The 25543-nt window shown below is 46.4% G+C and overlaps 1 protein-coding gene across 2 annotated transcripts in view; it reads left to right on the forward strand.

Moving 5' to 3' along the window:
* LOC111971979 (metabotropic glutamate receptor 8) overlaps positions 1–25543 on the forward strand; it is a 200606-nt gene that overhangs the window by 135676 nt on the left and 39387 nt on the right. For both annotated transcript variants that reach the window (XM_023998781.2, XM_023998779.2), the window contains exons 4-6: positions 17140–17275; positions 18099–18253; positions 18403–18540. In XM_023998781.2, coding sequence (XP_023854549.1) covers positions 17140–17275; positions 18099–18253; positions 18403–18540 — 429 coding nt within the window. The remainder of the gene's footprint in view (positions 1–17139; positions 17276–18098; positions 18254–18402; positions 18541–25543) is intronic.

Consider the following 25543-nt stretch of genomic DNA (forward strand, 5'->3'; position numbering starts at 1 on the left):
CCAAGCGTCAGCTGAAGTGGTATAAAGCTCGCCGCCATTGGACTCTGGAGCAGTGGAAACACGTTCTCTGGAGTGATGAATCACGCTTCACCGTCTGGCAGTCCGACAGACGAATCTGGGTTTGACGGATGCCAGAAGAACGCTACCTGCCCCAATGCATAGTGCCAACTGTGATTTTTTTTCATAGTTCAGGCTAGGCCCCTGTTCCAGTGAAGGAAAATCTTAATGCTACAGCATACAATCACATTCTAGACGATTCTGTGCTTCCAACTTTGTGGCAAACGTTGGGGAAGGCCCTTTCCTGTTTCCGCATGACAATGCCCCGCACAAAGCGGGGTCCATATAGAAATGGTTTGTCAAGATCGGTGTGGAAGAACTTGACTGGCCTGCACTGAGCACTGACCTCAACCCAATCAAACCCCTTTGGGATGAATTGGAACACCGACTATGAGCCAGGCCTAATAGCCCAAAATCAGTGCCCGACCTCACTAATGCTCTTGTGGCTGAATTTAATCAAGTCTTCGCAGCAATGTTCCAACATCTAGTGGAAAGCCTTCCCAGAAGTGAAGAGGCTGTTATAGCAGCAAAGGAAGGACCAACTCCACATTAATGCCCATGATTTTGCAATGAGATGTTCGACAAGCAGGTGACCACATACTTTTGGTCATGTAGTGTATCTGCACGCTATGTTTTTCAAGAGGTCTCTTTTAGCTCACCTCAGATCAACTCAGACCACAAAGGGCTCATGAGCAAGAAGGGTTTATTTGCTTTCAGCTTCATATCCATCTGCCCTGTTTAAAAACAAAAGTTGGACAAAATGTGCTTTCTAGGGTGAATAGATGTGAATACCTACCGCAAACATAAGTGCATCAACTCTTTGTGAGAGTCTTTCAATGGCCGACACCTCTGCAATCAACGTGCCAGGTTTTCCGGCTCCAGACAAGTTTTTCTGTGGCAATTGAATGTGAACAGTTGATGTCAGAGAAAGAGCTTGCTTGGATGCTGTATTGTAACTTCATTGTCTGAGGCACTAGCTCATCCACAGAACAACTTCAAAAGGCCTGTGCTTATCCCAGGGGCAGCACTGGAAGCAGTGATATGACAACGGTAAACCTTTTTTTTTAAACAGAATCTTCTGAGGCAAACATGGAACTCTAATGAGTTAGGAGAAAAGGAGCAGGACTGTGCAGTACACTGCTGTGTTGTATAATACACTTGCTGTAATGTAAAGAAGTTGTGTAAAAAACTGTTGTGTAACGTAAGTATGCAGAGGAGGTGTCAGTTGTAGATTAGTGTAGTACCCATGTTTCAGGTGCTTTTTTGCTGAAAAAATAAATGTAAGGGATGGGATGAGAAAGCCCATATAGCCCAGCCTTTGTGAGCTGGAGTTTTGGATAAACAGTGTGATTGTTTTGTTGTTAGGCTGATGTACAGTGCAACTACTTCTCTGATAGAGTTCAGTGTGTCAAATCGGAGGGCCTGTTGTCCGGACCTCTGGCAGTCTCTATGGGGGTGCCACAGGGCTCAATTCTCGGACCGACTCTCTTCTCTGTATATATCAATGATGTCGCTCTTGCTGCTTGTGATTCTCTGATCCACCTCTACGCAGATGACACCATTCTGTATACCTCTGGCCCTTCTTTGGACACTGTGTTAACTAACCTCCAGACGAGCTTCAAGGCCATACAACTCTCCTTTCATTGCCTCCAAATGCTCTTAAATGCTAGTAAAACTAAATACATGCTCTTCAACCGAACTGCCCGCACCTGCCCGCACGTCCAGTATCGCTACTCTGGACGGTTCTGACTTAGAATATGTAGACAACTACAAATACCTAGGTGTCTGGTTATACTGTAAACTCTCCTTGCAGACTCACATTAAGCATCTCCAACCCACAATTAAATCTAGAATCGGCTTCCTATTTCGCAACAAAGCATCCTTCACTCATGCTGCCAAACATACCCTCGTAAAACTGACCATTCTACCGATCCTCGACTTCGTCGATGTCATTTACAAAATAGCCTCCAACACTCTTGTCAGGACCCGGTGTGAGAAACAGTCACTAATAGTCGGCAGAACCCAGAAGATGAGGCAGACACAGCAGTACTAGAGACGGTGGTTTAATAAAGGAAAAAGATCTTCAGCAAGAAATATATAATCCACAACGTCAAAAGTAATGCCAAGAGAAAATGAGATCCTCCAAGATACAATGAAAATCCACAAAGTGGTAAGAACAGCAGGAAAAAACAACCTTAAAAAGAATAATCAAAATAAACAAGAACAAAACCAGGGTACCTCAGGAAAATCCAACTAGAGAAATAAAGTTTCACAGCATGGCTGGGGCTGGGTGCTAACATAAAACACAGAGCAAAGAACTGAGGAACACTAAGGGTTTAAATACCTACAAGGAAATGAGACAGGTGCAATTAATAACTATAACAAAGGTAACAAAAAACAAAAGGTTCAAAAAAGGCGCAATGGGGGCATCTAGTGACCAAAACAATCCTGGCCAAATCCTGACAACTCTACTCAACAAATTGGATGCAGTCTATCACAGTGCCATCCGTTTTGTCACCAACGCCTCATACTACCCACCACTGCGACCTGTACGCTTTCGTTGGCTGGCCCTCGCTTCATAGTCATCGCCAAACCCACTGGCTCCAGGTCATCTATAAGTCTCTGCAAGGTAAAGCCCCGCCTTATCTCAGCTCACTGGTCACCATAGCGGCACCCACCTGTAGCACGCGCTCCAGCAGGTATATCTCACTGGTCACCCCCAAAGCCAATTCTTCCTTGGCCGCCTTCTTCCAGTTCTCTGCTGCCAATGACTGGAACGAACTGGAAAAATCACTGAAGCTGGAGACTCATATCTCCCTCACTAGCTTTAAGCACCAGCTGTCAGAGCAGCTCACAGATCACTGCCCTGTACATAGCCCATCTGTAAAAAGCCCATCAACTACCTCATCCCCATACTGTTATTTATTTATTTATCTTGCTCCTATGCACCCCAGCATATCTACTTGCACATTCATATATACATATATATATACAGTGGGAGAACAAGTATTTTATACACTGCCATTTTGCAGGTTTCCTACTTACAAAGCATGTAGAGGTCTGTCATTTTATCATAGGTACACTTCAACTGTGAGAGACGGAATCTAAAACAAAATCCAGAAAATCACATTGTATGATTTTTAAGTAATTAATTTGCATTTTATTGCATGACATAAGTATTTGATCACCTACCAACCAGTAAGAATTCCGGCTCTCACAGACCTGTTAGTTTTTCTTTAAGAAGCCCTCCTGTTCTCTACTCATTACCTGTATTAACTGCATCTGTTTGAACTCGTTACCTGTATAAAAGACACCTGTCCACACACTCAATCAAACAGACTCCAACCTCTCCACAATGGCCAAGACCAGAGAGCTGTGTAAGGACATCAGGGATAAATTGTAGACCTGTACAAGGCGGGATGGGCTACAGGACAATAGCCAAGCAGCTTGGTGAGAGCAACAACTGTTGGCACAATTATTAGAAAATGGAAGAAGTTCAAGATGACGGTCAATCACCCTCGGTCTGGGGCTCCATGCAAGATCTCACCTCGTGGGGCATCAATGATCATGAGGAATGTGAGGATCAGCCAGAACTACACGGCAGGACCTGGTCAATGACCTGAAGAGAGCTGGGACCACAGTCTCAAAGAAAACCATTAGTAACACACTACGCCGGTCATGGATTAAAATCCTGCAGCGCACGCAAGGTCCCCTGCTCAAGCCAGCGCATGTCCAGGCCCGTCTGAAGTTTGCAATGACCATCTGGATGATCCAGAGGAGGAATGGGAGAAGGTCATGTGGTCTTGATGAGACAAAAATAGAGCTTTTTGCTCTAAACTCCACTCGCCGTGTTTGGAGGAAAGAAGGATGAGTACAACCCCAAGAACACCATCCCAACCGTGAAGCATGGAGGTGGAAACATCATTCTTTGGGGATGCTTTTCTGCAAAGGGGACAGGACGACTGCACCGTATTGAGGGGAGGATGGATGGGGCCATGTATCGCGAGATCTTGACCAACAACCTCCTTCCCTCAGTAAGAGCATTGAAGATGGGTCGTGGCTGGGTCTTCCAGCATGACAACGACCCGAAACACACAGCCAGGGCAACTAAGGAGTGGCTCCGTAAAAGCATCTCAAGTCCTGGAGTGGCCTAGCCAGTCTCCAGACCTGAACCCAATAGAAAATCTTTGGAGGGAGCCGAAAGTCCGTATTGCCCAGCGACAGCCCGAAAACCTGAAGGATCTGGAGAAGGTCTGTATGGAGGAGTGGCCAAAATCCCTGCTGCAGTGTGTGCAAACCTGGTCAAGAACTACAGGAAACGTATGATCTCTGTAATTGCAAACTAAGGTTTCTGTACCAAATATTCAGTTCTGCTTTTCTGATGTATCAAATACTTATGTCATGCAATAAATGCAAATTAATTACTTAAAAATCATACAATGTGATTTTCTGGATTTTTGTTTTTTCCTTCTCTCACCAGTTGAAGTGTACCTATGATAAAAATTTACGACCTCTACATGCTTTGTAAGTAGGAAAACCTGCAAAATTGTCAGTGTATCAAATACTTGTTCTCCCCACTGTATATTTATTCTGCACATCTACCATTCCAGTGTTTAATTGCTATATTGTAATTACTTCGCCACCATGGCCTATTTATTGCCTTACCTCCCTTATCCTACATCAATTGCACACACTGTATTTAGACTTTTTCTACTATATTGTTGTATGTRTCGAACTGCTTTGCTTTATCTTGGCCAGGTCGCAGTTGCAAATGAGAACTTGTTCTCAACTAGCCTACCTGGTTAAATAAAGGTTAAATTAAATAAATACATTTAACATTTCAGAAAGTATTCAGACCCCTTGACTTTTTCCACATTTTGTTATATTACAGCCTTATTTTAAAATTAATTWAAAAAAAAAAATTCTCATCAATATACACTCAATACCTGATAATGACAAAACAAAAACAGTTTATTTTTATTTTTTTGCAAATAAATAAATACTAAAACATCACATTTACAAGTATTACAAGTACATTTACAGTACTCACTGGAAGGTGGAGAGGTTAGTGGAGGAGTGGCGAAGTGAGTTCTGGTCCATCTCTGCCCAGGGCTCGAACGCCGCTTACTCCCCCGGCCGGTCCTGGCAATAAGACCACAGAAACCTACCCACATCCTGGTTAACTCTCTCCACCTGCCCATTACTCTCGGGGTGAAAACCTGAGGTAAGGCTGATCGAGATCCCCAGACGCTCCATGAACGCTCTCCGGACCCTCGACGTGAACTGGGGACCTCGGTCAGACACTATATCCTCAGGCACCCCGTAGTGCCGGAAGACGTGAGTGAACAAGACCTCAAGACGTGAGTGAACGCAGTCTGTAGGGCCGTAGGGAGACCGGGCAGAGGAAGGAGATGGCAGGACTTGGAGAAACGGTCCACAACGACCAGGATCGTGATGTTCCCCTGTGATGGGAGGAGATCTGTGAGAAAATCTATCGACAGGTGAGACCATGGCCGTTGTGGAATGGGTAATGGGTGTAACTTACCTCTGGGCAGGTGCCTAGGAGCCTTACACTGGGCGCACACCGAGAAGAGGAAACATAAACCCTCACGTCCTTGGCCAAAGTGGGCCACCAGTACCTCCCACTCAAACAGCGCACTGTCCGACCGATACCTGGATGACCAGAGGAGGGTGACATGTGAGCCCAATAGATCAGCCGGTCACGGACAGCAGACAGAATGTACAGACGCCCATCGGGACACTGGAGGGGAGCGGGCTCTGCACGTAACCCCTGCTCATTGTCCGCGTCCAGCTCCCACACTACCGGCGCTACCAGGCAGGAGGCCAGGAGTATGGGGGTGGAATCCATGGACCGCTCCTTTGTGTCATACAGCCGGGACAGTGCATCTTCCTTGACATTCTGGGAACCTGGTCTGTACGAAAAAAAACATGGCCCACCTTGCCTGGCGAGGATTCAGTCTCCTCGCTGCCCGGATGTAATCCAGATTGCGGTGGTCAGTCCTGATGAGAAAGGGTGTTTAGCCCCCTCAAGCCAATGTCTCTCAAAGCCTTGACGACAGCCAACAGCTCCCGGTCCCCCACGTCATAGTTTCGCTCTGCCGGGCTGAGCTTCCTCGAGAAGAAGGCACAGGGGCGGAGCTTCGGTGGCGTACCCGAGCTCTGAGAGAGCAAGGCTCCTATCCCAGCCTCGGACGCGCCCACCTCCACTATGAACGCCAAAGGGGGATCCGGATGGGCCAGCACGAGAGCCGAGGTAAACAGGGCACTTAGGTGAACAAAAGCCCTGTCCACCTCAGCCAACCACTGCAACCGAACCGACCCCCCTTCAGCTGTGAGGTAATGGGAGCCGCTACCTGACCAAAACCCCGGATAAACCTCCTGTAGTAATTGGCAAACCCTAGAAAATGCTGCACCTCCTTTACCGTGGTGGGAGTCGGCCAATTACGCACGGCTAAAATGCGGTCACTCTCCATCTCCACCCCTGAGGTGGAAATGCGGTTTCCTAGGAAGGAGACGGACTGCTGGAAGAACAGGCATTTCTCAGCCTTGACATACAGGTCATGCTCCAACAGTCGACCAACCACCCTGCGCACCAAGGACACATGCTCGGCGCGTGCAGCGGACTACATCAGAATGTCATCGACATACACCACTACACCCTGCCAGTGCAGGTCCCTGAAAATCTCCTGCACAAAGGCTTGGAAGACTGACGGAGCATTCATCAACCCGTACGGCATGACGAGGTACTCATAATGCCCTGAGGTGGTACTGAACGCTGTCTTCCACTCGTCTCCCTCCCGGTTACGCACCAGGTTGTAAGCGCTCCTGAGATCTAGTTTCATGAAGAGGCACGCCACGTGCATTGACTCAATCGCTATGGCTATGAGAGGTAGCGGGTAACTGTACTTCACAGTGATCTGGTTAAGAGCTCGATAGTCAAAGAGCTCGATAGTCAATACATGGGCGTAAACCTCCCTCCTTCTTCTTTCCAAAAAAGAAACTTGAGGAGGCGGGTAAAGTAGAGGACCGAATGTACCCCTGACGCAGGGATTCRGAGACATATGTTTCCATAGCCGCCGTCTCCGCCTGTGACAGGGGATACACGTGACTCCTGGGAAGTGCGGCGTCTACCAGGAGATTTATCGCTCAATCCCCCCGACGATGGGATGGTAATTGAGCCAAATCGGAATATTCGGGGGGAATGCACACGGTGGAGACCTGGTCTGGACTTTCCACCGTAGTAGCACCAACGGAAACCCCTAAACACCTCCTCGAGCACTCTCGCGACCACCCCGTGAGAGCCCTCCGTTGCCATGAAACAGTGGGGTCAAGACAGGCTAACCAGGGTAGGCCTAGCTCCCGGGAAACGCAGGAGAGTCAATGATGAAGAGACTGATTCTCTCCTTGTGACCCCCCTGCGTCACCATGCCCAGAGGGGCGGTGGCCTCCCTAATCAACCCTGACCATAATGGTCGACTAAGGCGTGAACTGGGAAGGGCATAGCCACTGGAACAATGGGGATCCCTAAACTATGGGCGAATGATCTGTATATGAAATTCCCAGCCGCGCTTGAATCGACAGGCGCTTTATGCTGGGAATGCGGGGAAAACTCAGGAAAAGTAACATACAAAAACATGTGTGCAACAGAGGGCTCTGGGTGAGAATGGTGCCRGCTCACCTGAGGTGACACCAGAGTGCCCTGTCTGCTGCCTCGACCCCCAGAGGAACAAACCCGGCACTGACCGGCAGTGTGACCTCTGCGGCCACAGATGGCGCACGTGAAGGAACCTCYTCCGGTCTCCCTGAGYGCAGCACCACCGCTCCATGGGCATCGGAGCGGTGGTGCTGGGGAATGGAACCGACAGATCCCGCTCTGGACGTCCGCGGGTAGCCAGCAGGTTATCCAGCCGAATGGACAGGTCCACCAGCTGGTCAAAGGTGAGGGTGGTGTCCCTGCAGGCCAACTCCCGACAGACGTCCTCGCACAAACTGCAGCGATAGTGGTCGATCAAGGCYCTGTCGTTCCATCCCGCGCCGGCGGCCAGGGTCTGAAAGTCCATCGCGAACTCCTGTGCGCTCCTCGTCCCCTGCCTCAGATGGAAGAGACGTTTACCCGCCGCTCTACCCTCGGGCGGGTGGTCGAAGACTGCCCGGAAGCAGCGGGTGAAAACCTCGAAGTGGTCCAGCGCCACGTCTCCTTCTCCCCACACAGCGTTGGCCCACTCCAGAGCTTTCCCCGAGAGGCACGAGACGAGGGCGGACTCCCTCTCACGGCCCGAAGGAGCCGGGTGGACGGTTGCCAGGTATTGATCCAGCTGCAGCAGGAAAACCTGGCAGTGTGCAGCCGTCCCATCGTAATCCCGGGGAAGGGCGAGACGACTCCCACTGGGACCGGGTGCAAGGGGGGCGAGTAGTGGAGACCAATGTTGTGCTGGTGGAGGAGCTGGAGGAACTCCCTGTCTCTCCCAGCGGTCCATGGTTTGGACGACGCGGTCCATGGCGGCGTCGAGATGGTGGCGCATCGGAACGTGCTCCCAGACACGCTCCTCGACCCCTATACCAGGGGCACCTGCTCCTGCTGACTCCATATTCAGATGTGGAATTCTGTAAGAGGTGCGTAACTGGCTGCAGGAAGTCAGGCGCAGGAGAGCAGAAATGGGTAACAACCGGAGCAGTTTAATGCGGAAAAACAAACCTCACCCAGAACAACAAAATATGGGTTGAAATAATCCGTCGCAAACCAGTCTGAAGTGCACATACACTTTACAACAAACAATTCCACACACAGACATGGGGGAAACAGAGGGTTATATGCACGTCAAGTAATGAGGGAATGTAAACCAGGTGTGCGGGAAAACAAGACAAAACAAATGGAAAATGAAAGGTGGATCGGCGGTGGCTAGAAGTCCGGTGACATCAACCGCCGAACGCCGCCCGAACAAGGAGAGGAACCGACTTCGGCGGAAGTCGTGACAGCATGTGTATTTTACACCCTATAGCATGGAGGAGGAGGTGTTATAGTGTGGGGGTGCTTTGCTGGTCACACTGTCTGTGATGTATTTAGAATACAAGGCACAATTAACCACCATGGCTACCACAGTATTCTGCAGCGATATGTCATCCCATCTGGTTTGGCCTCAGTGGGACTATCATTTGTTTTTCAACAGGACAATGACCCAACACACCTCCAGGCAGTGTAAGGCCTATTTTACCAAAAGGAGAGTGATGGAATGCTGCATCAGATGACCTGGGCTTCACAATCCCCCGACCTCAAACAAATTGAGATGGTTTGGGATGAGTCGGACCGCAGAGGGAAGGAATAGCAGCCAACAAGTGTTCAGCATATGTGGGAACTCCTTCAAGACTGTTGGAAAAGCATTCCAGGTGCAGCTGGTTGAGAGATTGCCAAGAGTATGCAAAGTTGTCATCAAGGGAAAGGGTGGCTATTTGACGATTCTCAAATATAAAATATTTACATGATTACTACATGATACTACATGATCCCATGTGTTATTTCATAGTGTTGCTGTCTTCACTATTATTCTACAATGTATAAAATAGTAAAAAATAAAGAAAAACCCTTGACTGAGTAGGTGTTCTAAAACTTTTGACCAGTTAAGGGTTAAGTGTGTTAAGGGTTAAGTGGCTTGCTCGAGGGCACATCGACAGATGTTTCACCTAGTCAGCTAGGGGATTCGAACCAGCAACTTTTCGGGGACTTACCCAAYGCTCTTTACCACTAGGCTACCTGAGTGTGAAGACAAGGCATGCAGTGGCTCAGTTTTTCTCTGGAACATATAATAGTACACAAACGGCTAACTAACTAATTCCACATTGGTTACATATGCACTTTGACACTATTGTAAAGGTGTACAGAGAACATATAACAACTTTCAYTGTTATCGCACCGACCTACCTGTTACTCCAGCATGTCACTACTAGAATGTCAATACGTTACATGGTTTTAGAGTCATCAACTGAAGGTTTTTTGTTGTTAAGCATTTGTAGAGGTGTCGTAGGAAGTATCAGCACAATGCCTTTCCACTCTAACCGATAATTCCGACATAATTAATTTGATCCAATTAAAAAATAACACATCTGACACCAGTGTTGTTTCGTGAGGAAGTGTCAACAAGCAGAATATAAATAGTCTTGTTACATGAGGGAATGTCAATTTCATACCACCAGAAGAATGATGTTCCCTGAACTTAGTGCTGCAAACCCCTTTTCCCCGAATGAGCAACAACAGTGTGGAACTTGGTTGATTTTCCAAGCTTTATCATGATTAGCGCTGTAACATGGGCATGGTGTGCCTTATTCCATACAGAACCGACTTGTTAGCTGAACATAGGATACTGACACATGGAATCCCTGTCTGGCTTGATATTGCCACTCTCCCCTGTATAATTTGATACTCCAGCATCAAATCCCAACTGGCTGCAATGAGTCCTGATTGTTGCAGTGCCTGGGTACTGTAATATCCCCTGATATCCCCTGCAACCGCCAACCTCAGCAGCCTTTGTTAATATTTAATATGAAGGAGAGGCAGCTTACAAAAGAGATGGTATTACACAGTGAGAATTGGACTGTCTTCAACACACAGCCCGTGCACTCCGACTCTTCATTTTTCACACCATCATTAGAGGCAATCACCTGTAAATGCCCCCTCGTCATGTGGTTTTCACAAGGCCACAACAGGTGATGTAAGTCATTTATGACCAATGATTGCATAATAAAAATGGAGCATATTAATCAGTCTCATCTTAATAAGACCTGTCCCCAGTTTGCAGCTCTGAGCGAGGCAGCTCATTTAGTGGTTTAATTACTATGTAGTGCCATGGGGGTTCTGTCCATTCATTAGAGGACAATTAATCAAATTGGGAATTTGACTAGATTTCTGAATTATTGGTTGTGCACACACAGATGACACTCCCACCCTGCAAGATAGATACTTGGACAAATGGGATGTATCATTGGGCAGATAATTCAGTGCCGGTCGGTGACATTTAAGATGAGGGAGGACGGTCATTTTTTTAATGAGAATGGCCTTATTTCTATTACAGCATATTGGATGACTGTCATTCATATTCCATTCACCCAGTTCAATGTAACATCGATAGGTTCAGGCTACTACATGATACTCAAATTTTCCCTATACCCATCATGAGGTTGCTACAACCTAGCCTATGAATGAAAGTTTACATCATAGGTGCACAGGTTGAGAGAAATTTGAGTAATCAGGGTGACAGACATTGACACATTCAATACCGCCTTGCACCCTTGTCTCTAGCTGATCTAGGGTGTAATCATCAGTCCAACAGTTGCAAACGAGAGATCTAAGGCACTGCATCGCAGGGCTTGAGGAGTCACTACAGACCCGGGTTTGAAACCAGGCTGTGTCACAACCGGCCGTGACCGGGACTCCCATAGGTCGGCGCACAATTGGCCCAGTGTCGTTAGGGGAGGGTTTGGCCGGGGGGGGCTCATAGCGCTCTAGCAACTCCTTGTGGCAGGAGGCCTGCAGGCTGCCTCGGTGTCACATCTGCTCCTGCTCCCCCACTCTGGTGCTTGAGGTCACCAGTTCACTCATCATTAAGCACACCTGCCACCATCGCCATCGTTACGCGCACCTGCATCGTTACGCGCACCTGCACCTGCACTAATTATGGGACTCACCTGGACTCCATTACGTCATTTACCTCCCCTATATCTGTCACTTCCTCAGTTTCATCCCCGAGTCAGCCTTGATGTTGTTATGTTCCTCCTGTCCAGACGCTGTTCTTGTTTTGTTTCATGTCTATTTATTATTAAATCCACACCCTGTACTTGCTTCTCATCTCCCAGCGTCTGTCGTTACAGAACCGTTACACTCGGTCGTCAGTTGAACGGTGTTTCCTCCGCCACATTGGTGCGGCTGGCTTCCAGGTTAAACGTGCAGGTGTTAAGAAGCCCGGTTTGGCGGGTCAACCTTTCCAAGCCAAGTCTTCAAATCATATCCAAAGAATCTCTACACACAGCCTACATCGTTGTTACCATATTAACGTCATAGTCAAATCAAGTTTTATTTTATATAGCCCTTCGTACATCAGCTGATATCTCAAAGTGCTGTACAGAAACCCAGCCTAAAACCCCAAACAGCAAGCAATGCAGGTGTAGAAGCACGGTGGCTAGGAAAAACTCCCTAGAAAGGCCAAAACCTAGGAAGAAACCTAGAGAGGAACCAGGCTGTCAACATAGCTACTAAAATTAACGCGTTAGTTAACCCGCTCAATCATACAGTACAGTGTACAGTCAGAAAGAAGTTTAGTAGTTACACCGGTGGGCACCAGTGGGAATAAATGAATAGAACCAAAAGCTTACCTTGACTTGGAAGAGTTCCAGTGTTGGATAGCCATTGCCAGCTAGCTAACATAGCATCCCTCTCTGTTTGTGCCGGGTGTTTGAGTAGGCCAAACTAGCTATCTGCATTCACTAGCTAAGTGAAAGTGAAAGTGGAAAAAATACAACTAAATATAGCTCTCTCKCTCTCTTTCTCTTGCTTCTTTGATTGAGTGGGCAACATGTCAGTTCATGCTGCAAGAGCTCTGATTGAGGACATCCTCCGGAAGTTGTCATAATTACTGTGTAAGTTTATGGAAGGGGTTGAGAACCATGAGTACCCAGAGGAGGACGGAAACTAGATGTACAACTAGTACAACTAGTGCTACCCTACAGAGTGCTGTTGAGGCTACTGTAGACCTTAATTACAAAACAGTGTGTTTTAATCAATTATTTGGTGGCGTGAATATATTTAGTGTTTAGTATCTAAAAAGGATACATATTTGTTTGTGTATTTTACCCCCTTTCTCGATCTTATCTCATTGCTGAAACTTCCCAACAGGCTCGGGAGGTGAAGGTTGAGTCATGCGTCCTCCGAAACATGACCCTCCAAACTGCATTTCCTAACATCAATGTGTCAGAGGAAACACCATTCACCTGACGACTGAGGTCAGCCTACAGGCGCCCAGCCTGCCACAAGGAGTCGCTAGAGAGCAATGAGCACTGCGGTGCAGTGCCTTAGACTGCTGCGCCACTCGGGAGGCCAAAAGATAACTTTTTTAATGTTTCACTTTTTCTTTTTATGAAATTCACTGAGGAGTGATGGGTTCGGATTTTTCTAAACTGTTAATATTATTAATCATTAGTTATAATAGAGGCATGAGGGGTGCCATAGTCTAGGGTCTACACCATAAGTTAATGTTATCTGTAGAAGGAATGTATATGGTGGAGGCAATTAAGCTTGGAATGTGCTGAGTGCAGGGAAAACGATCACATGTTGGCAGGCACTGTGGAGAGCCGTGGATTAGTGATGAAGGGGGCCGAGGTCAGATCAGGTCACGTTAAGGGAGAAGGAACAGTTTATTGCCCGTGTGACTTCATTTCCTGCCTAGCAACAGAGCTCTAGTGTTTATAGAGAAGGAGGTTGATTCTACCCCAAATTGGAGTATATATACCACCACTATTGGAAATGTGTTTTTGTCTGTTCAGCTGTTTAATCCTTTGGGGTGAATAAATTCGGTTTAAGCTTTCATAGTGTCCGTCGAGTTCTTACTCTGATATTTAGAACCTAACAGGAGGATGGTCCTCCCCTTCCTCCTCTTAGGAGCCTCCACTGATATACATTCATAGAGGATTGTATACAGTGTACAAGTAAAAACACTGAAGCAAACTGCGTTTGCGTGCGATCATGGGTGTATTTATTCTGCCGATAATGTTGAAAAAAGTGGTTCCGTTGGTAGAGCATGGCAGTTGCAACGTCAGGGTTGTGGGTTTGATTCTCACAGGGGACCAGTAAGAAAAAATATGAAAATCTATGCACTCACATCGCTCTGGATTAGTGTCTGCAAAATAACTCTAATGTAAATGGAGTGTCATATTAACAGGTGCAAAGCCTTTGAACTGAGTTTGATGACGATCTTCTCTGAGCACTGTAACTGGGGAGTCCTCTGATCATCTCTGAGCACTGTAACTGGGGAGTTCTCTGAGCACTGTAACTGGGGAGTTCTCTGATCACTGTAACTGGGGACTTCTCTGAGCACTGTAACTGGGGAGTTCTCTGAGCACTGTAACTGGGGACTTCTCTGATCACTGTAACTGGGGACTTCTCTGAGCACTGTAACTGGGGACTTCTCTGAGCACTGTAACTGGGGAGTTCTCTGCTGTTTGAACTTGAATAGCTAGATAGCAGGATTGTCAACAGAGCTGAGAGGTTTCTTAAATCCATGGTGAAAGGTGCCTGATTTCCTGACAGCCCTTGTAGGGCAGGGTTTCCCAACTCCAGTCCTCGAGTACCCCCAACAGCACACATTTTAGTCTTAGCTCCAGACAAACTCATCTGATTCAACTCATTAGGGCTTCCCTCAATTACAAAATATGAATCAGGTATAGTTGTGTCCCGGGCTACAACAAAAATGTGTGCTGTTGGGGGTACTGGCGTAATTAGGAAACACTGTCCTAGGAGATAACGATAGATTAGAGTTTGTGTGTGCCATGTTCCCTCTACATGAAGATGCTGGTGGAGTGTAGAAGGTCACATAAAATCATGAAACAGATAGCTCTAAACTTTGTTTACCCTCCGACAAAACATTCAGTCATATATTTAACCAGAAGCGTTACCAGATGATGTCACATTCCATTTGATGTTCTATTTCATTAAGATATTCCCCTCAGACAACATCCTATCATGGCGCCCCTCAGAGAAGCGACACGCACCAACACGCCCCAAACTCCCTCAATTACACAACGTTGACAGAGATGACAACAACTAAGCATAACAATTTGGAGGTTGGGAACACCAGGGGGAGCAGATTGGCCATTACCCTTGAAACGGTATAAATAGAGGAGATAATAACTAGTTTTGTTTGGGACAGTACAAATGTGGTGAGATAGCTCCCCTGATGGAGCTGAAAGAGACACAAAGAGATGGAACAGGTGCAGATGGTCATTAAATGGACTGTAACAAGGAGAGATTGGATTTCGAGGAGAGATCATCGCTTAAGTCAGAGCAGAGCGCCTAATGATATATTAAAGCAGTCTGAAAATGATGGAAGGTTATTATGGACCTCATTAAAGATGGAGGAGTGCTTCTGTCGACGCGCCGACATGCCTTATCAAGTGCTGTTTATTTAAATTCCCTGTGATGAATTCGCCACATCTGGCAGAGGTTTTGGAAGAAGGATGGCACACGTGTATGTGTGTCCGCTGTCTTAAGCAGGGAGTCAACAACACATGAGAACTTCCCAATTTTGCAAAAACATCAAGCTAACTACATAAGTCGATAATACAGTATGTCAGGCACCTAAAGCCAGGTGGTACCATCTCTTATGGTTTGAAACTTAATGCAGTTTTCTAACTAGAGAGGATGGGTGGGTGGATTCATTTCTCTGTCTACCTCATCTCTATTCTGTTATTGTCCACATGAGTGAATCAGATAGTATTGTTCTGTTTCTCTCTCCCTCTCTTCCTCCATCTCTCTATTCATGTTCTCTCTCCCCCTCTCTTCATCCATCTCTCTATACCTGTTCTCTCTCCCCCCTCTCTTCATCCATCTCTCTATACCTGTTCTCTCTCCCCCCTCTCTTCATCCATCTCTCGCTACCTGTTCTCTCTCCCCTCCTCTCTTCCTCCATTCTCTATATCATGTTTCTCCCCCTCTCTTCCTCCATCTCCCTACACTGTTCTCTCTCCCTCCCTCTCTTCCTCCATCTCCCCTACACCTGTTCTCTCCCCCCTTTCTTTCCTCCATCTCTCTATTTCATGTTCTCTCCCCCTCTCTTCATCCATCTCTCTATACATGTTCTCTCTCCCCCCTCTCTTCCATCCATCTCTCATACACTGTTCTCTCTCCCTCCTCTCTTCCTCCATCTCCCTACACCTGTTCTCCTCCTCCCCCTCTCTTCCTCATCTCTCTATTCATGTTCTCTCCCCCCTCTCTTCATCCATCTCTCTATACATGTCTCTCTCCCCCCTCTCTTCATCCATCTCTCTATACCTGTTTCTCTCTCCCCCTTTCCTTCCCCCTTTTTTCCATCCATCCTCTCGCTACCTGTTTCTCACTCTCCTCCCTCTCTTCCTCCATCTCTAATACCTGTTATCTCCCCCTACTCTCCTCATCTCCCTACACCTGTTCTCTCCCCCCTCTCTTTCCATCCTCTTTATAAATAACCTGTTTCTCCTCCCCTTCTCTTCCCTCCATCTCTCTAATACATGTTCTCTCTCTCCCCCTCTCTTCATCCATCTCTCTATACATGTTCTCTCTCCCCCCCCTCTCTTCATCCTCTCTCTATAACCTGTTCTCTCTCCCCCTCTCTTCCTCCATCTCCCTACACCTGTTCTCTCTCCCTCCCTCTCTTCCTCCATCTCTATATACCTGTTATCTCCCCCCTCTCTTCCTACATCTCCCTACACCTGTTCTCTCTCCCTCCCTTCCTTCTTCCATCTCGCTATACTTGTTCTCTCTGCCATGACCCTGGACTCTCTATCCCTGTCTCTTTTTCTTTCCTCTCTCCTCCTCAACTCTATCTCTGCTCTCTCCTTCACCTTTTTACGTTCTCATCTTCTCTTCTCTTTCATTTGCTATCCCCCTCTACTTACCCTCTCATTCTCACCTTCCCTTCTCTCTCTCTTACGCTCTCTCTCTCTCCCTCTCTCTCTATTTCTCTCTCTTTCTCTCATATTCACTCTCCTTGGCTCTCTCTATGTCTCTGTTTCTCGCTCTACTCAACACTTTCACATCTCCACCTCTTCACTCCTTTCTCTCTCTCGCCCCAACATATCTCCACCCCTCCATTCCTCTCTCTCCCACCCTTTCCTCACTCACATATCTCTTCTCATTGCCTCTCTTGTAAGCCCTCCACTTCTCTCTCTCTCCAACCCTATCTACGCCTACAATCCCCTTCTCTCTCATCCCCTCCCTCTATTCCTCCTTTTCTCTCACTCCTTTCCCCTCCCCTGTCCACCCCATTCCACTTCTTTCTCTCCTTCACCCCCCCTCTCTCTGTCCTCCTCTTCCTCTCCCCACAGGTGGCGTGTGCATTGCCCAGTCTCTGAAGATCCCCAGGGAGCCGATGCCGGGGGAGTTTGACAAGCTCATCCTGCGACTGCTGGAGACCTCCAACGCCCGAGCCGTCATCATGTTTGCCAATGAGGACGACATTCGGTGCGTGTCTCTGTCTCTCTCACACAAACACACCCACTCGCGCACACACACACACACAAACACATACACACACACACACACACACACAAACACATACACACACATTCTCCTTTAGTCAGTACACTCTAGGCACCATCGAGTCAAGTACAGAGGGTTTATCCTCCATCAGTTAATCCACAAACTCCTCACTGTGGATTGAGATAACAATGTTTCGATTAACTCCAGGACACTTGGTAAAAGGGCCTTGTCTATGTGGTGCAGTGCCTTGCATTGCTCTTCCTTTCAGCACATAGGACTCAGAGGTTATCTCCACTTCATCTGATTAAGATTGAATTAGCCGGTGATGGTAATCTGCACAGTTGAATATTAGAACTGGAATGAAAGCATTTTTCCCGTACTTCTCACCTGAACACCTGCAACCCGAGGGAGGGAAACAACTCAATCCCCCATGCACCAGAGGGTAATAAGTAAACTCAGTTTCCCAAAATCCTGAGGACTAGCTAGAGCCACGCAGCTTTCCTAATATTGTTATATTGTTATATTGTTATATTAGGCCGGATCTCCCTGAGGTGGAACTCAGGAGGAGTTGAGAACTTTGGGAGAGGGTGACTTTGCAGGAATCAAAACTTTAAATGGCTTTGTTTCACATTTACCCATTTCTTTAAATAGTAATATGGACGCCATCAGTTAGATAGATCATTGGAGATATCGGAAATGTATCTCAGATTGGATGATGCTGCAGTTGGGGTCAAATCCATACAGTAAGTGAATTTGAAATTTACTGAATCGAAATGTAACAACTTTCTTTTTCTTTTTCTCACAGCCGTATCCTGGATGCGGCCAAACGCAACAACCAGACGGGTCACTTCCTGTGGGTGGGCTCAGACAGCTGGGGCTCCAAGATCTCCCCTGTGGTCCAGCAGGAGAGAGTGGCAGAGGGGGCCGTCACCATCCTCCCCAAGAGAGCCTCCATAGACGGTGAGAGATCAGGGGAGACTGAGCCCAGCAAACAATGGGACATAGTGGATGTGTTTCTAGCACTGTGAGTGCTAATGTACAACCATTATGTGTTATGAAGTGTGGCTTTAACCTGAAGGTGAAATACATTTATATTGTCCTTATCCCAGCCTTCGACCGTTACTTCCGGAGCCGTTCCCTCTCCAACAACAGGAGGAACGTGTGGTTCGCGGAATTCTGGGAAGAAAACTTTGTGTGCAAGTTAGGGATGCATGGCAAGCGACCTGGGAGCCCCAAGAAATGCACAGGTACAGCATGTTCTATCTTATGTACTGGGACTGTGGGTGTTTGAGGGGAGGAGGGCATAACTGGAAGAGTATTCACTGAAAATACTTGTTCAATTGTGGTAACGGAAATAACCTTAACCTTGGCTGCCATTTCCACACAAGAGGGAATGTCATTGTCTTGGGACGAGGTACAGAAGAGAGAACCCCATTTTTGTAGGGACGAGGTACAAGAAGAGAGAACCCCATTGTCTTGGGACGAGGTACAGAAGAGAGAACCCCATTGTCTTGGGACGAGGTACAGAAGAGAGAACCCCATTGTCTGGGGACGAGGTACAGAAGAGAGAACACCATTGTCTGGGGACGAGGTACACAAGAGGACATGCCCTCGGGCAGCCAGAGAGTCTGCTGCTGGGGAGTATCTGCATCCAAATTCTCCACAGACCCTAACCCTGCTAGTGTGGATTACCTCGCCCCCCCCAGCCAATCAATGCCATGTTTTTGATAGGCAAGAGGGGATGGATGTTGGTAAGAGGTGGAGGGAGTGTTGTGCTTTTGGGTAATTCTGCAGTTGCTGATTCTGTTACGTGCGTACAGTATGGATTATTAAGGTTAATGGTCCTATGACCTATTACAATTTACTTTGATTATCTCAGCCCCCCTGCACCAAGTCTAGGCTGACTCATACCTCCAGTTATAGCAATGTCATTTCATCCCACTGGAACGCCACATTCAGTATCTAGGGGAATATGTGGGGAAAAGGGTGTGCTGTAGTTTGAAATGGGAAACCGTATGTGTCACTCTTCTGATGTAAGTGCCTGAGGCAGAAACAACCATATTACAGACATGCTGTATGACAGAAGATGTGGATTGCATGTGTTTGTGTTGAAGACATCTGGAGACAAAGGATCCACACGCTCTCTCTGTTTGTGTGTGTGTGTGTGTGTGTGTGTGTGTGTGTGTGTGGGTTGTGTGTTGTGTGTGTGTGTGGTGTGTGTGTGGTGTCGTGTGGTGGTGTGTGTGTGTGTGTGTGTGGTGTGTGTGTGTGTGTGTGTGTGTGTGTGTGTGTGTGTGTGTGTGTGTGTGTGTGTGTGTGTGTGTTTAGGAAGACTTTAGTACGTTGTGTTGAATGCATGATCATTGTAATAATAATATTTTCAGTTCATAAACGCTGTTCATACGCCTGTGCAATTGTTTTTTAGTAAGTGTGTGCATTTGCATTGGTTTTGTATGTAGGATGTGAGTGTATTAATGTGGCTACGTTTGAGATTTTTCTCGCCCAAAAACTCTGTTTGTGCGGGGGGTATGCTGAGACAGACGGCTTCCTAGCCCGTATCCCAGACAATGCTTATTGTTCTGACACCGGTGGACTGGAAGTAATGAGAATAATTATTGGTGCTGTCGGTCTCCCGTGCCTCGGCTCGCTCTTTTGTCCCCTCCCTCCCTCCCTCCTCCTCCTCCCTCCCTCCCTCCCTCCCTCCCTCTCTCCTTTCTCTTCCCTCCTCCTTCCCTCCTCCTCCCTCCCTCCCTCCCCCTCTCCCTCTCTTTCTCTCTCCCTTTCTCTCTCCCTCCCTCCCTCTCTCCCTTTCTCTCTCCCTCTCTCTACTATTTATCTGCAGTAGGATGCACACAACGCTCCAGTGCTGATAGATTCAACAACACACAGCCAGATTGACTGATTATTATCAGATTTTTTAAAGGGGTGGCATCAAATCATGACAGCGTGACAAAAAACGCAGCACATTCTGTCACGTAACAAAGCAGATACGTAGAAAGCATCACACACTAACTTTGGTGTGGAAGGAAATTATAAAAAGTCGTCGCACTTAAGCCGACTGAGTGAGACAGCCAGATCAGCCCGAGGGTTGTTCCAAAGTGAATTCCACATCACATAGCTCAGCCCATACAGCGCTTGTCTGCTGAGAGCTGCATTGTGCTGACTACAATGTCCCCACTGTGTGGGGGCGAAAAAATGTAATCCTTGATGATTTTGAGGAGTTTTCTGGAGCACAGGCACTTTGGGACAAATCCTTTGGAACATGTCAGACACACCAAACAGGATTTGGGAAATGCACGGTGAGAGTAGCCAGGCAGCAGCAGGGCCGAGAAGAAGAACAAAAAAACAACAATCTCAGCTTTCCAAAAATACCCCCTGTATCATACAGTATCCCCCTCCATTATGAAGCTCGTGTCATTTTGCCTGAGCAAGGTAGACGGTCTGAAAGCCGTTTGCCCCTGTCAGAAGCACTCCGGGCTTTTTTTGCTCTATTCTTTCCCATGTGCGAGAGTGAGGGTAGCAGCTTGAATTGATTTTATTAGCAACTGGAGATTGAGTTTTAGTGAGGAGAGGAGCTGCATCTTTTATCTGGAGCAGAGTAATCATGCAACAAGATAAACGGCTGAATCAGCACTAACTCTGGTCATCGTCCACCTGTGTGTGTGTTTGTACTTATTTTTTAGTTTATGGCCATTGCAATATCACACAATACCCCATCCTTCTTTTAAACCTACAAAGAAAAGAAGTGCTGACATACTAGAGAATGCATGTCGTGTTCATGTGATTAAAACCAGGTGTTTGTGGACATATACAGGGTCTATAGAGAGTCTACCCTTGGATTTCTTCACATTTTATTGTGTTACAAACATTCTGTAACACAAAAAATGGATTTTTTTAGATGAATGAAAAATAAAATAGTAATATTCCTTGATTAGATAAGCATTCAACCCCCTGAGTAAATACATGTTAGAAACACCTTTGCCAGCGATTACAGCTGTGAGTCTTCTTGGGGAAGTCTCTAAGAGCTTTGAAAACCTGGATTGTGCATATTCTTTTCAAGGTGAGGACGGAATGACGCAGCGGTCTAAGGTCCCTGCATCGCAGTGCTAGAGGCATCACTGCAGACCCGGGTTCGATCCTGGGCTGTATCCCAACCGGACGTGATCGGAAGTACCATAGGGTGGCGCACAATTGGCCCAGCGTCATCCGGGTTTGGGGAGGGTGTGGCTGGGGTAGGCCATCATTGTAAATAAGAATTTGTTCTTAACTGACTTGCCTAATTAAATAAAGGTTCAATAAAATATAATATTAAAARAAAAGTGTTGGGGATCATGGATAGACAGACATTTTCAAGTCTTGCCATAGATTTTCAATCAGATTTAAGTCAAAACTGTAACTAGGCCACTCAGGAACATTCACTGTCTTCTGGGTAAGCAACTCCAGTGTAGATTTGGCTTTGTGTTGTAGGTTATTGTCCTGCTGAAAGGTGAATTTCTCTCTCAGTGTCAGGTGTAAAGCAGACGGAAGCTTTTTTTGTCTTTGCTTAGCTACATCTCCTTTCTTTTCATCCTGAAAAACTCCCCAGTCTTTGCCGATGTCAAGCATACCGATACCATGACGCAGCCACCACCCTGCTGTTAAATAAGGAGGCAGTTACTCAGTGATGTGTTGTGTTGGATTTGTGTGCGTAAGTACGTGTAAGTATGTGTAATGGCGCCGACAGAGGGCTGCTGTGCTTCTAGCTCTTAGGAAACATTGCAGTATTTTTTTTGTATGTATTATTTCTTATATTATTACCCAGAATTGTTTATTATTTTAAATAATTTTTTACAAGCATTTTGCTACAGCCGCAATAACATCTGCTAAACACTGTACAGAATATGACCAATAAAATGTTCTTTGAATATTTATGTTTGTTGGATTGTCTATGTACTACAAGCAAATGTTAGTTTGTGTGTGTACAAACCTGTGTGTCACCACATACTACATACAGTCGGAGCAGACAGGAAACAGTGAAATGTAAGCACCAGTTCTCTCAGGCATAAACATCAGATATCCTGTGAAATGTCAATGATGTTTAATTTAGCATACTGATTTGCTCTCTTCTGTCATTAAATCCTATGTGAGGCTTAAAGCCGAATTGTGTCTGCAGTGGCCGTACAGCATTTACTTGCRATGCGGCCTCCACAGAAGTCAAAGCATTCATACTTATTGTGCTTCGCAGAGCAGAACAGAGCTGCTGTGAAGGAAGTTGTCAAGGAAGTGAGTTTGTGCTTATACAGGACCTCCCACCTCCACCTACCGTCAACCAATCATGTCATTGTGGAGCTCTACGGAGCCCTCCGCATTGTTGCAAAATTTGGGAGTTGATTTGGCCTCCGCAAGCCTCCGGAGGCGCCGCAATTGCATCCCACCCTCTGTATGAACTTCCGGACTCCAATGCTGGATCAAGCATAAATGAGCTTCAAAGTTCAACCATACTGTAGTGTAAAGTGCCATTACACAACCACAGATGTACCCACTTGCTTCTTATGCAGTTAACCATGGAGTGTTTCCCCTACACTATTATGTTGGGCCACCCGCCTAGCCGTCACCCACTTCCAGTTAACCTCTATTGGCCACCGGGAAACGCCAGAGGAACAGATACCCTGAGGCAGAATGTTCAGTCACGAACACACACTTAATAGCACTTGTGTAACAGCTGTATAGTTTCTCCAGCCTCGAGGCAACAAATACAGAACAGAAGCCATAGAAGTCGCTGTAAAAGAGCTGTTCTCCAGTGGGAAATGAGAAGAGTCACAGCAAAGGAGTTTCGGAATCAACACACACTTATGCTCTAAAAGGTGGTATACAATCCACTGCAATGTGATATAATGCAGAACTAATGGGTGGCTTCAGAGGCGAAAATAAGCTGTTTTGTTCCGTGAAAGTGTGTGTGTGTGTGTGTGTCAAGTAGGTCAGGTGTGTTAAGTGCACTGTTAGATGGTAATTGCTGTTGCTCATAATTTAGTACCTCTTTTACTCAGTTTGACAGTATCTTGCTGTGATGATGACATTGAATACTCTGTGGGCACTTGTCTTTTGTAGTGGAGGAGAGGGAATCAAAAATGAATTCGCATCGAGTGCATTCGGAAAGTATTCAGACCCCTTTTCCCTAATTTAGTTACAGCCTTCTCCTAAAATGTATTAAATAAAAAAWRWTCCTCATCAATCTACACACAATATCCCATAATGACAAAGCAAAAACAGGTTTTTAGAAATGTTAGCCAATGTGTTAAAAATAAAAAACAGAAATCAATGTGCTTCAGACACTTTTTCTGAAACTCAAAATTGAACAGGTGCATCCTGTTTCCATTGATCATCTTTGAGATGTTTCTACAACTTGATTGGAGTCCACCTGTGGTAAATTCAATTGATTGAACTTGATTTTGGAAGAAACACACCTGTCTATATAAGGTCCCACAGTTGACAGTGCATGTCAGAGCAAAAACCAAGCCGTAAGGTCGAAGGAATTGCCTGTAGAGCTCCGAGACAGGACTGTGTCAAGGCACAGATCTGGGGAAGGGTACCAAAACATTTCTGCAGCATTGAAGGTCCCCAAAAACACAGTGGCCTCCATCATTCTTAAATGGAAGAAGATTGGAACCACCAAGACTCTTCTTAGAGCTGGCCGCCCGGCCAAACTGAGCAATCGGGGTAGAAGGGCCTTGGTCAGGGAGGCGACCAAGAATCCGATGGCCACTCTGACAGAGCTCCAGAGTTCATCTGTGGGGATGGAAGAACATTCCAGAAGGACAACCCTCTCTGCAGCACTCCACCAATCAGGCCTTTGTGGTAGAGTGGCCAGACGGAAGCCACTCCTCAGTAAAAGGCACATGACAGCCCGCTTGGAGTTTAGCAAAAGGCACCTAAAGACTCTCAGACCATGAGAAAGAAGATTCTCTGGTCTGATGAAACCAAGATTGAACTCTTTTCCTGAATGCCAAGCGTCACATCTGGAGGAAACTAGGCACCGCTCATCACCTGGCCAATACCATCCCTAGGGTGAAGCATGGCGGTGGCAGCATCATGCTGTGGGGATGTTTTTCAATGGCACGGAGGGAAAGATAAACAGAGCAAAGATCCTTGAATACCTCATACTGGGGTGAAGTTTCACCTTCCAACAGACAACGACCCTAAGCACACAGCAAAGACAACGCAGGAATGGCTTCGGGACAAGTCTCTAAATGTCTTTAAGTGGCCCAGCCAGAGCCTGGACTTGAACCCGATCAAACATCTCTGGAGAGACCTGAAAATAGCTGTGAAGTGACGCTCCCCATCCAACATGACAGAGGTTGAGAGGATCTGCAGAGAAGAATTGGAGAAACTCCCCAAATACAGGTGTGCCAAGCTTGTAACGTCATTCCCAAGAAGACTCGAGGCTGTAATCACTGCCAACGATGCCTCAACAAAGTACTGAGTAAAGGGTCTGAATCCTTATTTAAATGTAATATTGCATAGGGTATTGTGTGTAGATTGATGAGGGGGGGGAATTATTTAATCAATTTTAGAATAAGGTTGTAAAGTAACAATGGTCTATAAATGGTCTATAAATCACAGTAAGTTAGGGGTAAACACCCCATTTGGTCTATAAATCACAGTAAGTTAGGGGTAAACACCCCATTTGGTCGGTAGATAAAATTCAACAGTAAGTTAAGGGGTAAACACCCCATTTGTCTATAAATCACAGTAAGTTAGGGGTAACACCCCATTTGGTCTATAAATCCCAGTAAGTTAGGGGTAAACACCCCATTTGGTCTATAAATCCAGTAATGTAGGGTAAACACCCCATTTGGTCTATAAATCCAGTAGTTAGGGGTAAAACACCCATTTGGTCTATAAATCCCAGTAAGTTAGGGGTAACACCCCATTTGGTCTATAATCACAGTAAGTTAGGGGTAAACACCCCATTTGGTCTATGAATCACAGTAAGTTAGGGGTAAACACCCATTTGGTCTATAATCACAGTAAGTTAGGGGTAAACACCCCATTTGGTCTATGAATCACAGTAAGTTAGGGGTAACACCCCATTTGGTCTATAAATCCACAGTAGTTAGGGGTAAACACCCCATTTGGTCTATAAATCCCAGTAAGTTAGGGGTAAACACCCATTTGGTCTATAAATCACAGTAAGTTAGGGGTAAACACCCCCATTTGGTCTATAAATCCCAGTAAGTTAGGGGTAAACACCCATTTGGTCTATAATCCCAG

The sequence above is a fragment of the Salvelinus sp. IW2-2015 genome, linkage group LG13 (genome assembly GCF_002910315.2).
Source record: "Salvelinus sp. IW2-2015 linkage group LG13, ASM291031v2, whole genome shotgun sequence".
In the NCBI taxonomy this organism is placed as follows: domain Eukaryota; kingdom Metazoa; phylum Chordata; class Actinopteri; order Salmoniformes; family Salmonidae; genus Salvelinus; species Salvelinus sp. IW2-2015.